At 43.6% G+C, this 15770-nt stretch overlaps 1 protein-coding gene and 1 long non-coding RNA gene across 2 annotated transcripts in view; one reads left to right on the top strand and one right to left on the bottom strand.

Moving 5' to 3' along the window:
* LOC127643937 (methylthioribose-1-phosphate isomerase) overlaps positions 1–15489 on the bottom strand; it is a 17123-nt gene extending 1634 nt beyond the window's left edge. The window contains exons 1-6 of the mRNA XM_052126883.1: positions 15176–15489; positions 11142–11365; positions 9847–10016; positions 9578–9754; positions 9285–9509; positions 1–2280 (exon numbers count right to left, since the gene is read on the bottom strand). The exon at positions 1–2280 is cut by the window's left edge and continues 1634 nt beyond it. Of these exons, the coding sequence (XP_051982843.1) occupies positions 2147–2280; positions 9285–9509; positions 9578–9754; positions 9847–10016; positions 11142–11365; positions 15176–15307 (1062 nt within the window). The 5' untranslated portion in view covers positions 15308–15489 and the 3' untranslated portion in view covers positions 1–2146. The remainder of the gene's footprint in view (positions 2281–9284; positions 9510–9577; positions 9755–9846; positions 10017–11141; positions 11366–15175) is intronic.
* Positions 2610–4999, top strand: LOC127643938 (uncharacterized). The gene is made up of 4 exons (XR_007970608.1): positions 2610–3246; positions 4348–4445; positions 4631–4754; positions 4967–4999. It is a non-coding gene; the product is annotated as an uncharacterized LOC127643938 (long non-coding RNA).
* Positions 15490–15770: the final 281 nt, after the last annotated feature.

Genomic DNA, 15770 nt, shown 5'->3' with positions numbered 1-15770 from the left:
AGAACACACACACACACTCACAATGCAGAACACACACACACACACTCACAATGCAGAACGAACACACACACACACACACACTCACAATGCAGGACACACACACACAAAAGCAGAACACACTCACAAAGCAGAACACACACACATACTCACAATGCAGAACACACACACACACACACACACACACAAAAGCAGAACACACACACACACTCACAAAAGCAGAACACACAAACACACTCACAATGCAGAACGAACACACACACACACACACTCACAATGCAGGACACACACACACAAAAGCAGAACACACACACACACAAAAGCAGAACACACTCACAAAGCAGAACACACACACATACTCACAAAGCAGAACACACACACACACTCACAAAGCAGAACACACACACATACTCACAATGCAGAACACACACACACACACACAAAAGCAGAACACACACACACTCACAAAAGCAGAACACACACTCACAATGCAGAACACACACACTCACAAAAGCAGAACACACACACGCACAAAGCAGAACACACACACACACACACAATGCAGAACACACACACACAAAAGCAGAACACACACTCACTCACAATGCAGAACACACACACTCACAAAAGCAGAACACACACACGCACAAAGCAGAACACACACACACACTCACAAAAGCAGAACACACACACTCACAAAAGCAGAACACACACACACAAAAGCAGAACACACACACACACACTTTCAAATTAAATAAGCATAAAATCCCAAAATAAACGCATACTCTTATTGTTCTTACTTGGGAAGAAGAAATTGTATCATTATCATCAACAAAAAATAAAAAAGGGTTACACATCTGACCCTTCTGGATAAAAATGACAGCGAATAACAAAGGGTGCCTTTTTTCAAAACCATAGGAGGGTCAAAGGTCGATCAACAGTTCTGGACTTTTAACCAACACAGACTTCCTTTACTAGCGAAACTTTAGATAATGTTCCTCTCATTAAACGAACAACATGTCTGGGTCATATTTCACCCCAATTCAAAAGAACACAATTAGTCATTTTAGAAAATGAAATGCAATAAAACACGTTTTATTGCATTTAATTTGATGTAAGCATCATGCTAGTATTTAATTTGTGCTGAAATATGACCCAGACGCGATTCTTGAGATTCCAACAAAGCGTCTTCACGCAACCTAAAGTCCCAGTTCTGCGTTTAAAGTTTCATTTCTGTTTCGATTGTGGGTTTCAAAACTCACTAATATGTTAATATAACATATGGACTTTAATAGTGCGGGTTATTTATTCATCCTCGGCACTTCCCGTTAAAGGAATGGCGCTCGGATCAGCAATGCTAACATAATTGCTAGCATTATGCTAACATGATAAATCGTACATGTGTACAGTGAAGGGCAATGTTTATTTAAAACAAGATTAGTTTTCTTCAAATGACATTATTTACCTAAAGTTACATTTAATTTTACAACTAATAAACAGTCTACCCTTCAAAGGAAACTGCGTTGAACCAAATACTTTTATTTTGAAATATTGAGAATATTCTTAGAGTGATTATTTTCACATGCAAATGAACTCTGCGGCAAACTTGCAGCCATTGTTGCCAGAGGTTCAGAAGAGCGGCGAATCAAACGCTCATTTGCCTGTGAAAATAACGAGCGGCAAACGTGATGCAAATTTGTGGCTAGTTTAGATGTTTTGTAAGTGCTATACTCTCAATTTCAGAGTTGAACAACAGTTCAGCTTCATCACCAAAATGTGAAACTTTCCGTTAAAAACTGGAGCTGTGCCAGACGAGGGGAAGGTAGTGAAAAAAACCCAGAATGAATGACGTTTTCACAACACTTCAGACCAACACATGAGCTGTACAGACAGAGAGAAAAGTGTGTGTGTGTGTGTGTGTGTGTGTGTGTGTGTTAAAGCATCCCTGGGTTGTACAATTGTAACACTGTGTTATTCCACTTCTTAAGTGTTGAATTGAATCGAGAATGTGTATAATTTAACAACACCTCCGTGCGTGTGTTTGTGATTAAAGGTGCGATTTCCACCCAAGCGAGGTGAAACATTACGAGAGAGCTGTGAGGTGGTAAAGGTGCAATGATACACCCGTGCCAGCGGGGGCGCTGTGGCCTTACAGAGCTGTGAGTCTGCCCGTCAGAGCAGCCTGGAGTTCAGACGGGAGGAACACGCCCAGCTCGGTGATGATGCCACCCGTGATGAGCTGGTGAGGAGTGACGTCAAATGATGGGTTCCACACCTCAATACCTACAAACAGAGACAGAACAACAACTTTGATGTTCGGTCACTTCAGATTCATTTACGGAGATAAATGGACTGAACTGTCCCGTGCTGATGTGGGATCAGTGTTCCCGTCTCAAATCCTGGATTCGCCCATTTGTAAGTCAGACAGAGTTCATGAGAGTTTGGCAGGAATCCGACTGTCTCTCCCCAGAGACGCCGGCAGCTATTAAACGCTCCAGCTTTAATTAATCTGATGCCACGGACTCGCTTACACACACACACACACACACACACACACACACACACACACACACACACACACACACACACACACACACACACACACACATCTCTCTCTCCCTCTCTCGCTCTTCACACACATGCAAAATCATCCCTCCCATCAGCCCTCGCTCTCTCATATCAGTGTTTAATTAAATGTTTAATTAAAGCAGCTCCGCTCTGTTTGAAATCTCACTTAAACCCTGCAGTCACACTCACTCAACGGGTTTCTCACTTCCCTGCCCTTCTTCACACAGAAAAAACTGCTTCTGCGAACATCTCAAAGGGAAAAGCAGCAACAACAAATAGTTGTTTACTCTACAAGGTCCAAAATGGTTAATTGGTGTGTGAATTAAGAAAATTGGCCCCAGTTTATATTAGGCAACTTTAACCCTATGCAACATGAAAATACTATACAATGTATTTATTGTGTAACATGTTCTGCAAAATTCTCACAAGATTCACATTTGCTGCTACTGAGGTTTCGTGTTGGGTTAGGTTTAGGTGGTTAGGGTAATGGTTTAGGTGAAGGGTTAGGATTTATGGGAAGTGTTGGGTTAGGTTTAGGGGGTTGGGTAATGGTTTAGGTGAAGGGTTAGGATTTAGGGGACGTGTTGGGTTAGGTTTAGGGGGTTGGGTAATGGTTTAGGTGAAGGGTTAGGATTTATGGGAAGTGTTGGGTTAGGTTTAGGGGGTTGGGTAATGGTTTAGGTGAAGGGTTAGGATTTAGGGGACGTGTTGGGTTAGGTTTAGGGGGTTGGGTAATGGTTTAGGTGAAGGGTTAGGATTTATGGGAAGTGTTGGGTTAGGTTTAGGGGTTGGGTAATGGTTTAGGTGAAGGGTTAGGATTTAGGGACGTGTTGGGTTAGGTTTAGGGGGTTAGGGTAATGGTTTAGGTGAAGGGTTAGGATTTAGGGGACATGTTGGGTTAGGTTTAGGGGGTTAGGGGAAGTGTTGGGTTGGGGTTAGGGTAATGGTTTAGGTGAAGGGTTAGGATTTAGGGAACGTGTTGGGTTAGGTTTAGGGGTTAGGGTAATGGTTTAGGTGAAGGGTTAGGATTTAGGGGAAGTGTTGGGTTAGGTTTAGGGGGTTGGGTAATGGTTTAGGTGAAGGGTTAGGATTTAGGGGACATGTTGGGTTAGGTTTAGGGGGTTAGGGGAAGTGTTGGGTTGGGGTTAGGGTAATGGTTTAGGTGAAGGGTTAGGATTTAGGGGACGTGTTGGGTTAGGTTTAGGGGGTTAGGGTAATGGTTTAGGTGAAGGGTTAGGATTTAGGGGAAGTGTTGGGTTAGGTTTAGGGGGTTAGGGTAATGGTTTAGGTGAAGGGTTAGGATTTAGGGGACGTGTTGGGTTAGGTTTAGGGGGTTGGGGTAATGGTTTAGGTGAAGGGTTAGGATTTAGGGGACGTGTTGGGTTAGGTTTAGGGGGTTAGGGTAATGGTTTAGGTGAAGGGTTAGGATTTAGGGGACGTGTTGGGTTAGGTTTAGGGGGTTGGGGTAATGGTTTAGGTGAAGGGTTAGGATTTAGGGGACGTGTTGGGTTAGGTTTAGGGGAAGTGTTGGGTTAGGTTTAGGGGGTTAGGGTAATGGTTTATGTGAAGGGTTAGGATTTAGGGGACATGTTGGGTTAGGTTTAGGGGGTTAGGGGAAGTGTTGGGTTAGGTTTAGGGGGTTAGGGTAATGGTTTAGGTGAAGGGTTAGGATTTATGGGAAGTGTTTGGTTAGGTTTAGGGGGTTGGGTAATGGTTTAGGTGAAGGGTTAGGATTTAGGGAACGTGTTGGGTTAGGTTTAGGGGGTTAGGGTAATGGTTTAGGTGAAGGGTTAGGATTTATGGGAAGTGTTGGGTTAGGTTTAGGGGGTTGGGTAATGGTTTAGGTGAAGGGTTAGGATTTAGGGGACGTGTTGGGTTAGGTTTAGGGGTTGGGTAATGGTTTAGGTGAAGGGTTAGGATTTATGGGAAGTGTTGGGTTAGGTTTAGGGGGTTGGGTAATGGTTTAGGTGAAGGGTTAGGATTTAGGGGACGTGTTGGGTTAGGTTTAGGGGGTTGGGTAATGGTTTAGGTGAAGGGTTAGGATTTATGGGAAGTGTTGGGTTAGGTTTAGGGGGTTGGGTAATGGTTTAGGTGAAGGGTTAGGATTTATGGGAAGTGTTGGGTTAGGTTTAGGGGGTTGGGTAATGGTTTAGGTGAAGGGTTAGGATTTAGGGGACGTGTTGGGTTAGGTTTAGGGGGTTAGGGTAATGGTTTAGGTGAAGGGTTAGGATTTAGGGGACATGTTGGGTTAGGTTTAGGGGTTTAGGGGAAGTGTTGGGTTGGGGTTAGGGTAATGGTTTAGGTGAAGGGTTAGGATTTAGGGAACGTGTTGTGTTAGGTTTAGGGGGTTAGGGTAATGGTTTAGGTGAAGGGTTAGGATTTAGGGGAAGTGTTGGGTTAGGTTTAGGGGGTTGGGTAATGGTTTAGGTGAAGGGTTAGGATTTAGGGGACATGTTGGGTTAGGTTTAGGGGGTTAGGGGAAGTGTTGGGTTAGGTTTAGGGGGTTAGGGGAAGTGTTGGGTTGGGGTTAGGGTAATGGTTTAGGTGAAGGGTTAGGATTTAGGGGACGTGTTGGGTTAGGTTTAGGGGGTTAGGGTAATGGTTTAGGTGAAGGGTTAGGATTTAGGGGAAGTGTTGGGTTAGGTTTAGGGGGTTAGGGGAAGTGTTGGGTTAGGTTTAGGGGGTTAGGGTAATGGTTTAGGTGAAGGGTTAGGATTTAGGGGACATGTTGGGTTAGGTTTAGGGGTTAGGAAGTGTTGGGTTAGGTTTAGGGGTTAGGGAAGTGTTGGGTTAGGTTTAGGGGGTTAGGGTAATGGTTTAGGTGAAGGGTTAGGATTTAGGGGACATGTTGGGTTAGGTTTAGGGGTTAGGGGAAGTGTTGGGTTAGGTTTAGGGGGTTAGGGTAATGGTTTAGGTGAAGGGTTAGGATTTAGGGGACGTGTTGGGTTAGGTTTAGGGGGTTAGGGTAAGGATTTAGGGGAAGTGTTGGGTTAGGTTTAGGGGGTTAGGGTAATGGTTTAGGTGAAGGGTTAGGATTTAGGGGACGTGTTGGGTTAGGTTTAGGGGGTTGGGGTAATGGTTTAGGTGAAGGGTTAGGATTTAGGGGACATGTTGGGTTAGGTTTAGGGGGTTAGGGGAAGTGTTGGGTTAGGTTTAGGGGGTTAGGGTAAGGTTTAGGGATGGTTAGGTTTAGGGGTTAGGTAAGGGTTAGGATTTAGGGGACGTGTTGGGTTAGGTTTAGGGGTTGGGGTAATGGTTTAGGTGAAGGGTTAGGATTTAGGGGCGTGTTGGGTTAGGTTTAGGGGGTTAGGGTAATGGATTAGGTGAAGGGTTAGGATTTAGGGGCGTGTTGAGTTAGGCTTAGGGGTTAGGGTAATGGTTTAGGTGAAGGGTTAGGATTTAGGGGCGTGTTGGGTTAGGTTTAGGGGGTTGGGGTAATGGTTTAGGTGAAGGGTTAGGATTTAGGGGACGTGTTGGGTTAGGTTTAGGGGGTTAGGGTAATGGTTTAGGTGAAGGGTTAGGATTTAGGGGACGTGTTGGGTTAGGTTTAGGGGGTTAGGGTAATGGTTTAGGTGAAGGGTTAGGATTTAGGGGACGTGTTGGGTTAGGTTTAGGGGATTGGGGTAATGGTTTAAGTGAAGGGTTAGGATTTAGGGGACGTGTTGGGTTAGGTTTAGGGGAAGTGTTGGGTTAGGTTTAGGGGGTTAGGGTAATGGTTTATGTGAAGGGTTAGGATTTAGGGGACATGTTGGGTTAGGTTTAGGGGGTTAGGGGAAGTGTTGGGTTAGGTTTAGGGGGTTAGGGTAATGGTTTAGGTGAAGGGTTAGGATTTAGGGGACGTGTTGGGTTAGGTTTAGGTGGTTAGGGTAAGGATTTAGGGGACATGTTGGGTTAGGTTTAGAGGGTTAGTGTAATGGTTTAGGTAAAGGGTTAGGATTTAGGGGACGTGTTGGGTTAGGTTTAGGGGGTTAGGGTAAGGGTTTAGGGGGTAGGGTAAGGGTTCGGATTTGGTTAGGTTTAGGGGAAGGGTTGGGCTAGGGGTAAGGGTTTGGTTAGGTTTAGGGGGTTAGGTTAACATATGAAAACACATATGCATAATAATTATATTGTATCAAATCCTGAAGTGAATAGTAGTTTACAACAGGGTTTCTCAGTCAGGGTTCTGCTTTTAGTTTTGTCTTCCTGACTTTTGTGCAGATCCCGGACACTCATGTCTTGTTAGTCTCTTGTGTCTGGATTCAGCCACTTCTGCTGGTTTGGTTTTATTTACCTGGTGGCGGAGTCTAGGCACTTGGGTTCGGTCTCGTGTGGTGTGATTTCATGTTTTGTCTGGTTTGTGTGTTGTGTTGAGAATACATGGCTTGCCTTTTGGTTTTGTCACGTGTTCTCTTATGTTGTTGTTTTCTAGCATGAGTGCATGTTGCTTGTGTCATTCTGGCAGCATGCACTCATGTCTGTCGTTTGTGTGAGTTTATGTTTTGGTTTCTCATTGCCACATTAATTTGCCCTGTTATCTTGTTATTAGTTCCACCTGCCTCCCTTGTTACCCTCCTTGTTTGCTGCCTTATTTAATTTCCCTTTGTGCTCTGTCTGGTGCCAGTTCGTTGTCTAAATGACATCTTGTCTTGACAGTGTGGTTGTTTCCCAGTCAGGTTCCTGTGGGTCGTGTTTTCCTGTTCTGTGTGTGTCTGTCGGTTCTCTTGCTCCAGCACAGCCTGTCAACATACTTCTTGCCCTGGACTGTGTATTCTCCCCTACGGGGTAGATTTTGTTTTGTTTGTATCCTGTTATTTTTATAATAAAAGTCCTTTATTCGCCATCCTGCATTTGAGACCTCTCTCCTCGCTTTTGGCGATCCTTGACATTCTCGACCACTGGGTTGCAACCCAAAAGTGGGTCTCTGATCATTGGCTGCTGTACATTTGCAATGTTTGGGGCAACAGTGACCTCTATGGTCAAATCATGTTAATATCTCCAGGTTTACGCAAACAACCCTAAGTAAGAGGCTGTTTTTCTCTAACGTTAATGATTAGCCGTCCAATCACAATAATCCATTAATGCTACAAATCATTATTTTTGGACAAGGTCTCTTTACATGGCATCGCATGCGCTAGCTCCATGCATTACCACGCTAGTCTGCATGCAATCCAATCTCTGGACATTTCAGAGGCAGTCCCAAGTAGGGTTGCCACCCGTCCCGTAAAATACGGGATTGTCACGTATTAAAGATGAAATGATTTGTCCTGTACTTAAGCTGATCTGATGGAGTCACAACAAAATCGTTCAAGATCATTAATTTAACTTCGATATTCGTTGATAAACTGTGCCTACGGTGGGTAAGGGACCGCCTGAAAACTTCAGCCAGCAGCACCAAAGCTACAAATATTGGGCTATATATATATATATATATATATATATATATATATATATATATATATACACACACACACACACACACACACACACACACACACACACAACACTATATTATAGGCATATAAACATAACTATATTAAATAAGTACCTATTAATTTATTCCGCCAACACCCCAGCCTCCCACACACTTCTTGCTGGGTCATGGATGTCTGGCATTCAAAAATAGTGGGTAGCAGTGGGCAAAAGGTTGAGAAAACCCTGGTTTAAGACTGGTTTAATATAAAGCGCCTCTGGAAAATTGACTGCTCTTAAACATTCTTACAATATATGAAACTATTTCACAGTATTTAATTGAATTATTATCGCATTTTTTATCTTATGCGCAAGATGGCAGTGCAGATCTTGTTGACTATGACAAATTGCTTGATATTTCTCATTTGTAAGTCGCTTTGGATAAAAATGTTACCCATGATTCAGCAGAGAAGGATCCACCAATCAGAGAATCGCAGCCAACAAAGTGCACCAAAAGAGCTCTGCAGTGACCGCCCACTCCCATGATGCTCTGGAAATGACGCAATCGAGTCGGTCTGCCTACACTCTCAAACTACTTATATATTTGCAAATATCTGAATATTTTGCAATTAAATTAAACTATATTAGGGATGCACCGATTTATCGTTTGCCGATATTTATCGGCCAATAACTGACCAAATTAAAACCATCGGCATATCATTTATAGGCATAAACGCCAATATAGAAAAACAATGATTTATTTACAATTCAAAGAGCTTTTACAAATTGTGTTACTAATTAATTCAAATGTACAATCCAGTTCTTGTTAACGTTCTCACGTTAATACTGGAAAACACCATAAACGGGCGTCAAAGTAACTTTTAGGATACATGATGAGGGAAACTATCCAAAACGCATGTTATGTGCATTCCTAAGTAAAACAGTGATCTGATGACAAAATAAGGCATCAAAATATTAAAAATATTAAAAATCGGTTTCAGCCAAACATTTTCATATCAGTGCATCACAAAAATATATTGTTTCTATACTTGTAATTAACAACTTGAAATCCATCGTTTTCCCCCACTATGGTTCATGGCTAAGAACTCTTTGAAGAAGTATTTAATTAATTTCCTACGGAAAAAAACTATTGGAAAAAATACTTCCGGAACCAAGATGGCTGAAAAAGTGGGCGGGCACTATTGCGCTCCAGTCTGATACAATAAAAGAGAACCTGGGCACGGGTCAGAATACGCACTTGCACTAATATTTTAACAGTTTACTGGCTGAAACCAATTTTGTCTTGAATGTAAACAAAGATGGCGTCTTACCAGGTGCAGCTACAGGTATGCCGTTAATGCTGGTGAGCTCCTCAGGTGGGCGTTCCTCTATCACGATGTCACGTCCACTCTCCAAACTCAGATCACAGGACGTGCTCGGCGCCGCCACGTAAAACGGGACCCCGTGATGCTTCGCAGCGATAGCCAACTGATATGTGCCCACTTTGTTTGCCGTGTCACCATTGGCAACAACCCGGTCTGCTCCGACAACGACAGCTGCATGCAGACACAAGAGTTAATACCAGACAAATTAAGTTGGAGTGAACTGGAGCACACGGTGTTACCTGTAATTCCTTTCTCTCTCATGGCGAACGCTGCCATGCTGTCTGTGATGAGGGTGGCCGGGAAACCCTCCGCGACTGCCTCGTATGCCGTCAGTCTGGCCCCCTGGTTATAGGGCCTCGTTTCCGTACAGTACAAACGCTTCAAACGGCCCAGTGTGTGCAGCGACCGCACCACTCCTGAAATGCACAGAGCAATATTCCCGTCCTATAACACTTTTAAACCATATCTTACGGCATCCACTTATAACAACACACAGACGCACACTAACCGAGAGCGGTGCCGTATCCTGCCGTGGCGAGGCTCCCGGTGTTACAGTGTGTGAGGATCGTAACCGAATCTCGTGGAACTCCAGACAGGATGTGCTGGGCGCCGTAGTTGCCGATTTTTTTGTTGTCGTTCACGTCTCGCTCCAGCATCTCCTCAATCCAGCCAATCACACTGCAGCAGGGGCGGGGCAAAATGAAAAAAGCATGTGATATGAAAACAAACGGGTGAATTCAGGCCATGGCATTTTGTTGTCAGTGGCAATCGTACTCGCGTTCTGTCGCTGGACAGCAATTCCAAGTCAACTCTTCCCGCCGCCTTTGACTGAATGGAACGTGAAGGTTGTTCAAAGTAACGTTTATCTTTAACAACGCTATCAAAGTGATTATCAGGCACAACAACGCCGCTACAACATGGGCCGCCATCTTGATTGTTTTGGGTTGAATGGATCGCATGACTGCATCACATGACAACAAATACTTCCTGCCAGCTGTTGACACATCACGGAGCTGTCGTGTGACGCAAGCGCAATGGCGTGCTTTCACTAGAAGTCGGAAGTGCGTGCTTTGCTTTCAACGGAGGAATGAACATCACGTGAGAGTTAAGTTGCGTTCACACTGCCAGCTATTTAGTCGCTGCATGTCGCCAGTGACTAGCGTTTAGATCGCTAGTGGTGTGTATGGAGAGACTAAACAGCACCGATTCTTTACAATTAATATTATTATTAAAATATTAGGATCACGTGAGCTCTACCATCTCTCGTATTGGCTGTCGCTCTTAATTAGCATAAAGTTAAACATTTCTCAACTTTGTCTCGTCGCTGGACACGTCGCCAACGTTGCCGGAAGTCGTCAGCTCTCATTGAAAATGAATGAGATGGTCGTTGTGTCGCTGGCGGTGTGAATGCAGCTTTAGGTGATCTCAAACATCATCCCAGCGCTGGCAGGAAGCAACGATTTAAAATTAAAAAAGATTTAATTATCGATTTGCTTGAGAAGACATTCATTGATCGACTGGAGTCGTGTGGATTACTTTTATTCTGCCTAAATGTGACTTTTAGACCGTCAGACAGTCAGCAGACTGATGCAGCTGTTGACTTGCATTGTACGGACAAATAGAGCTGAAATGTGCTGATCAAAATCTGCACTTCAGTTCTGCTGAAGGAGAAAAGTCACACACATCTGGGATGACTTAAGGAGAGTAAATCATGAGAGAAGTTTCATTTTTGGGAGAACTATTCCTTTAATCATTCATTTCACATGAGGGAAGACCTTCTGACACAGCATCCATCATGTTCACCTGTTTCTCAGTTGGTCTGTGTTTTTCTCCATGCTCTCGTTCTCTGTGAACTCCATCAGCTCGCGGGCGGCTCGGCCCATGTTCACCGCTGTAGGTCGAGCGGATGTCAGGTGACACAGAGAATCCCTGATAAAGGACACGAGGTCATCGCCCCCGGCGCCCGCCCGCAGCTCCACCGCCAGACTCAGGCACCCCACGATGGCGATAGCGGGAGCGCCGCGCACCTGCAGGGTGAAAGGTCACACAGCAGTGAGTCAGAACGGCAGGTTCCAGAATACATCTCATTAAGTGGCTCATTAGGAGCAGGTTTGTTTCTCACAAGCGGCGCTCTCTCAAATTATCTATTTAAATGGATTTCCATGATGCTAATTTTTCCATCCAGCTCAGCAATGAGCTCAATGCAATGGCGTGAAGACCCCCATAAATTCACTCAGCTGGATGTAACACAGGAATTTGTAGAATCACATTAAAGGAATGCATTTGAGCTCAATGTGCAGCATTTTTAGCAACTTATCCCTTGTCTATATTTATATATAAAAGCACCACCAACAAATATGGTGACAGTGTGACACTTCCAATGGAAGTCAATGGGGCCAATCCATTAACATTATTATACTCACGGTTTCAAAGGTATAGACATTTACGCATTTGGCAGATGCTTTTATCCAAAGCGACTTACAGTGCACTTATTACAGGGACAATCCCCCCGGAGCAACCTGGAGTTAAGTGTCTTACTCAAGGACACAATGGTGGTGACTGTGGGGATCAAACCAGCAACCTTCTGATTACCAGATTACCAGTTATGTGCTTTAGACCACTACACCACCATCACTCCACAGTATAGACACAAGACATAAACAATATACGCGCGAACATGATTTCAGTGCGATGTAATCGCTTACGGGATTTACCGGCGTTGTGTTGCCATGGCAACTAAACTGTAAAATCGCCTATAACTTTCCACAGATGCGGTTGGTAAGCGATTTTATGACAGTAAAATCATGTTAACGCGTATATTGTTTATGTCTTGTGTCTATACCTTTGAAACAGTGAGTATTTTAAGGATTACCGATTGACCCCCATTGACTACCATTGGAAGTGCCTCACTGTAACCTCTGCTTTCAAGTCATTTCTTTCAGTTCCAGTGTTGGCGTAGTTTATGCCTTTAGAACAATAGATGTGAAAGACTGCTTCATGACATCATACGGCAGGTAAGGAAAGGGCATTTCGCATTATGACATCATTCGGTTCTCAAAGCTGATGAAGTAACTATGACATCATAATAACATCACATATGACCTTCACTAATCTGCTCTCTTTGCAAAAGACACTCAATAGTTAGTCATCTGAGAAACTTTACACTTAGATTAATGAAAAGCACAGAAGGCTCTCTGGCGTACGATGGACTGCAAGTAAAGCGGTCCAGCGTGATTGTCATTTCCTGTCATTAGTAAAGCTCTCACGACACTGACAGTGCTTGGCAGAGGGCCGAGACCCCCGAATCCCACATTTATCAATAATTCATGCGAGATATTTGCAGTAACGTCTATTAATGAGGCACAGACGTCGCTGCCAGAAAACCATCACCGCAAAACATTCATTACGCACCAGATTAATCAAAACTACAATGATTGAGAAGGAAAAGTTAAACATTCAAAAATGTAACAATAGTTCTGTGATGTCACAATGATTGTGTGTGTAACGCAAGGGTGAAGAGTCAAATCATGCTTTTTAAAGTTAGCACATCTTTCTAAAACAATGCTAATTTGATAGTAATGTATGCCAGGTGTAGTACCACAATAGTGCAACGCTTAGCTCACATTTCACTTGCACTGTGTCAAAAAAGTCAAAAGTTTCAGTAATCCTGCTTAAAACCGTTTTTCATGATTAATATTTCATTGTATGATGTGTGTGCTTATACAAACATAGGTTCATTGCATTCTGTTATTTAATAAAAATGGAAATAATGTAATTTTGTATATTGTAACGTGTTTTAATTTTCAAGTATTTACCGAAACTTCTGTTGTGATGTAAAACACTGTCAATTATGAATAAAACCAAATATTCTGTTCAGGATTTCAATTTTATTTCATAATTAAATAATTGAATCTGCTTATACAGGCACGCATCATATTGGACTAATGAACAATATTTATCCTGTTCAATTACACCATTATCTAGGAATGCAGGCCTTTGACACTCGAGGTTTAGCGACATTATTACCCGAAGCTCCTCGTGGCTAATGTAAAAACAGTAATTGCGCTGTATGCAAAATAAACGATTTGGCAGTTTTGAGGGGTGGAGACACGGACATTGTTCCTGATACTTTGTGAGGAACATCTGAGGGGCATAAACTCGCTTCTTTTTAGGTCTGCTTCTCTCCCTGCCAGTTCCTCCTAATCTGATGTCATGTTTATTGTAACTGCAGGGCGCACACACACACACACACACACACACACACACACAGAGACAGACACACACACACACTCACACACACACACTCTCACACACACACACACACACACACACTCTCACACACACTCCCACATACACAATTCCCAGCTTAATATTTAGGGGAATGAACCCAGCGCTATGATTGGTCAAACTCTTCTTCTTCAAAGGCGTCACCAGTTTTTTTGCGTAGTTTAGAGTGATGAATCGTACCAGCGTACTTTGATGTCAAAATGCACACAGGTTGGCAAAGTCTGTATATGCCTTGTTACGTGGTTGCGGGCGCCGCTAAACAGTTGCTAATGTGTTCTGCGTGGTTGCTAAGACGTTCAGAGTAGTCGCTATATGTGGTTACTCGGTCGTGTTAAGTTACTCAAAAAGTAATCCCCTACAAATGATAAATTACTTCATTAAAATTGATATCAAAATACTTTTTTTTTTCCATTGGAAAAGTTATCCAAAAAAGTCAAATGTAATCCAAAAAAGTAATAAAAAATAAACGTTTTTTTTCTGCTAAACGAATATAAACAAATGTCTATATTATCTCCTTGTTTACGTCGCACACTCTTCAGCGGTCACAGAAATGCAAAGAGACGTACGTAGACACATTTGAATTCATATTTTGTGTAACACATGTGATGCGCTTAATTGCCTTTATCGAAAGTCAGTGAATGTAATCTGATTACAAGACTTTTAAATGTAATGTGCTGCACAAATTTAACTACCGATATCATGGTGCAGTTTTGTGGTCCTCTTCAGCAAGTCACGGCCCTGTTGGCATAACACGGCGGCCCGTTTCAGCTCATCCTCGCCCATTCCGCGCCAGCCCACCGGGAAAAGTCCCGGTTCTCCCTTGGTCCAGTCTGGCCCTGCCTAGGACTTTACTTAGATGTTCTAAATGGTTGCTAGGGCATTAATGAGGTGTTGTAAATGGTTGCTAGGGCATTAATATGGTGTTCTGAATGGTTGCTAGGGCATTAATGGGGTGTTCTGGATGGTTGCTAGGCGGTTACTAAGGTGTTCCAAGTGGTTCTAAGTGCTAAGGATGGATGAAGAGATAGACAGACATATGTGTCTGACATTTCATGACTCTTAACATTTAATACAAGTCTATGGGTTTTTTTGGGGGGATATTTAAATGTCTGTTATGAGCAAACTATAAAATAAAGCGCACAAACTCAGAAAAGGTTGAAGGTCTGTAGAGAGTTTGATAGCTAGAAAAGCAACATTTAGACATTCTGGTTTCAGATTTGTAAAAATAACAGTATGCTGGCTTGATAAAGCAACGGGTCCTGTATGAACGTCCCCTGACGCGTTCATCATCGGTTAAATGACGCACATTGTCACTCCGGTAGGTGCAGGTCTATTAATAACACCGTAATTAAACAAATCTATCATTCTATGTACTGCATAGACGTATTCAGACAGCTCACATATGAACACCACAAGCATGAACAAAGCACGACCCCGTGTTCGGCGATGACACAAAGGAACCTCTGCTCGGCACCGCAATGTTCACATCTGCTGCACCGACGTGCGTGTACGGGACCGGGCAGAGGTTCCGTCGACCGGGCCTGCCGTACCTTCATACTCTTGATGGCCTCATATCCGTCCTGCACCGAACGGAGCTCGTCGTACACGGTGTCGTGTGGCAGCAGCAGCTGGTTGAGGATCTGCAGAGACCCGGACCGGTACCGGATCGCTTCCAGCGTCATGACCCGTATCAGATGCGGTTGAAGGTATTCCGGGAGCGCTGGCGCCGAAGTGTGACGGGTTCCGTCGGTCAGTCTCTCGTCCTGTGGAATCGGGGTGTGTTAACCGTGAATCGCGAGGTGTGGGTGTAGTTTAAAGGCCTCCACGGACGGATAAAAAACGCGCACGGATCACGGAACCTCGTGTTCTTTCCTGGTAAGAAGCCCCGCCCACTTGGCCCCGCCCACTCCTGTCAGTCTCCCGCCGCTTATTGTGTGAGGCGCGTTTAACTGTTTGATATTCAGATGCAATCTTTTATTATTATAACTGCGCCAACCGAACAATAAAGCGTCCTTAAAGAATGAATGGAAAGATTTACAGCAGATGGTCAAGCTCTGAAGTGGAGAGATATAAACAACATCACGTGGGAGCATTGATTAAAACACAGACGTTACTGCTCAATATGTTTGATATTTTAATAAGTCT

Source organism: Xyrauchen texanus, chromosome 5 (assembly GCF_025860055.1).
Source record: "Xyrauchen texanus isolate HMW12.3.18 chromosome 5, RBS_HiC_50CHRs, whole genome shotgun sequence".
Classification (NCBI taxonomy): domain Eukaryota; kingdom Metazoa; phylum Chordata; class Actinopteri; order Cypriniformes; family Catostomidae; genus Xyrauchen; species Xyrauchen texanus.
The sequence above is the reverse complement of the archived record's forward strand: the minus strand, read 5'-3'. Positions and strand labels throughout refer to the sequence as shown.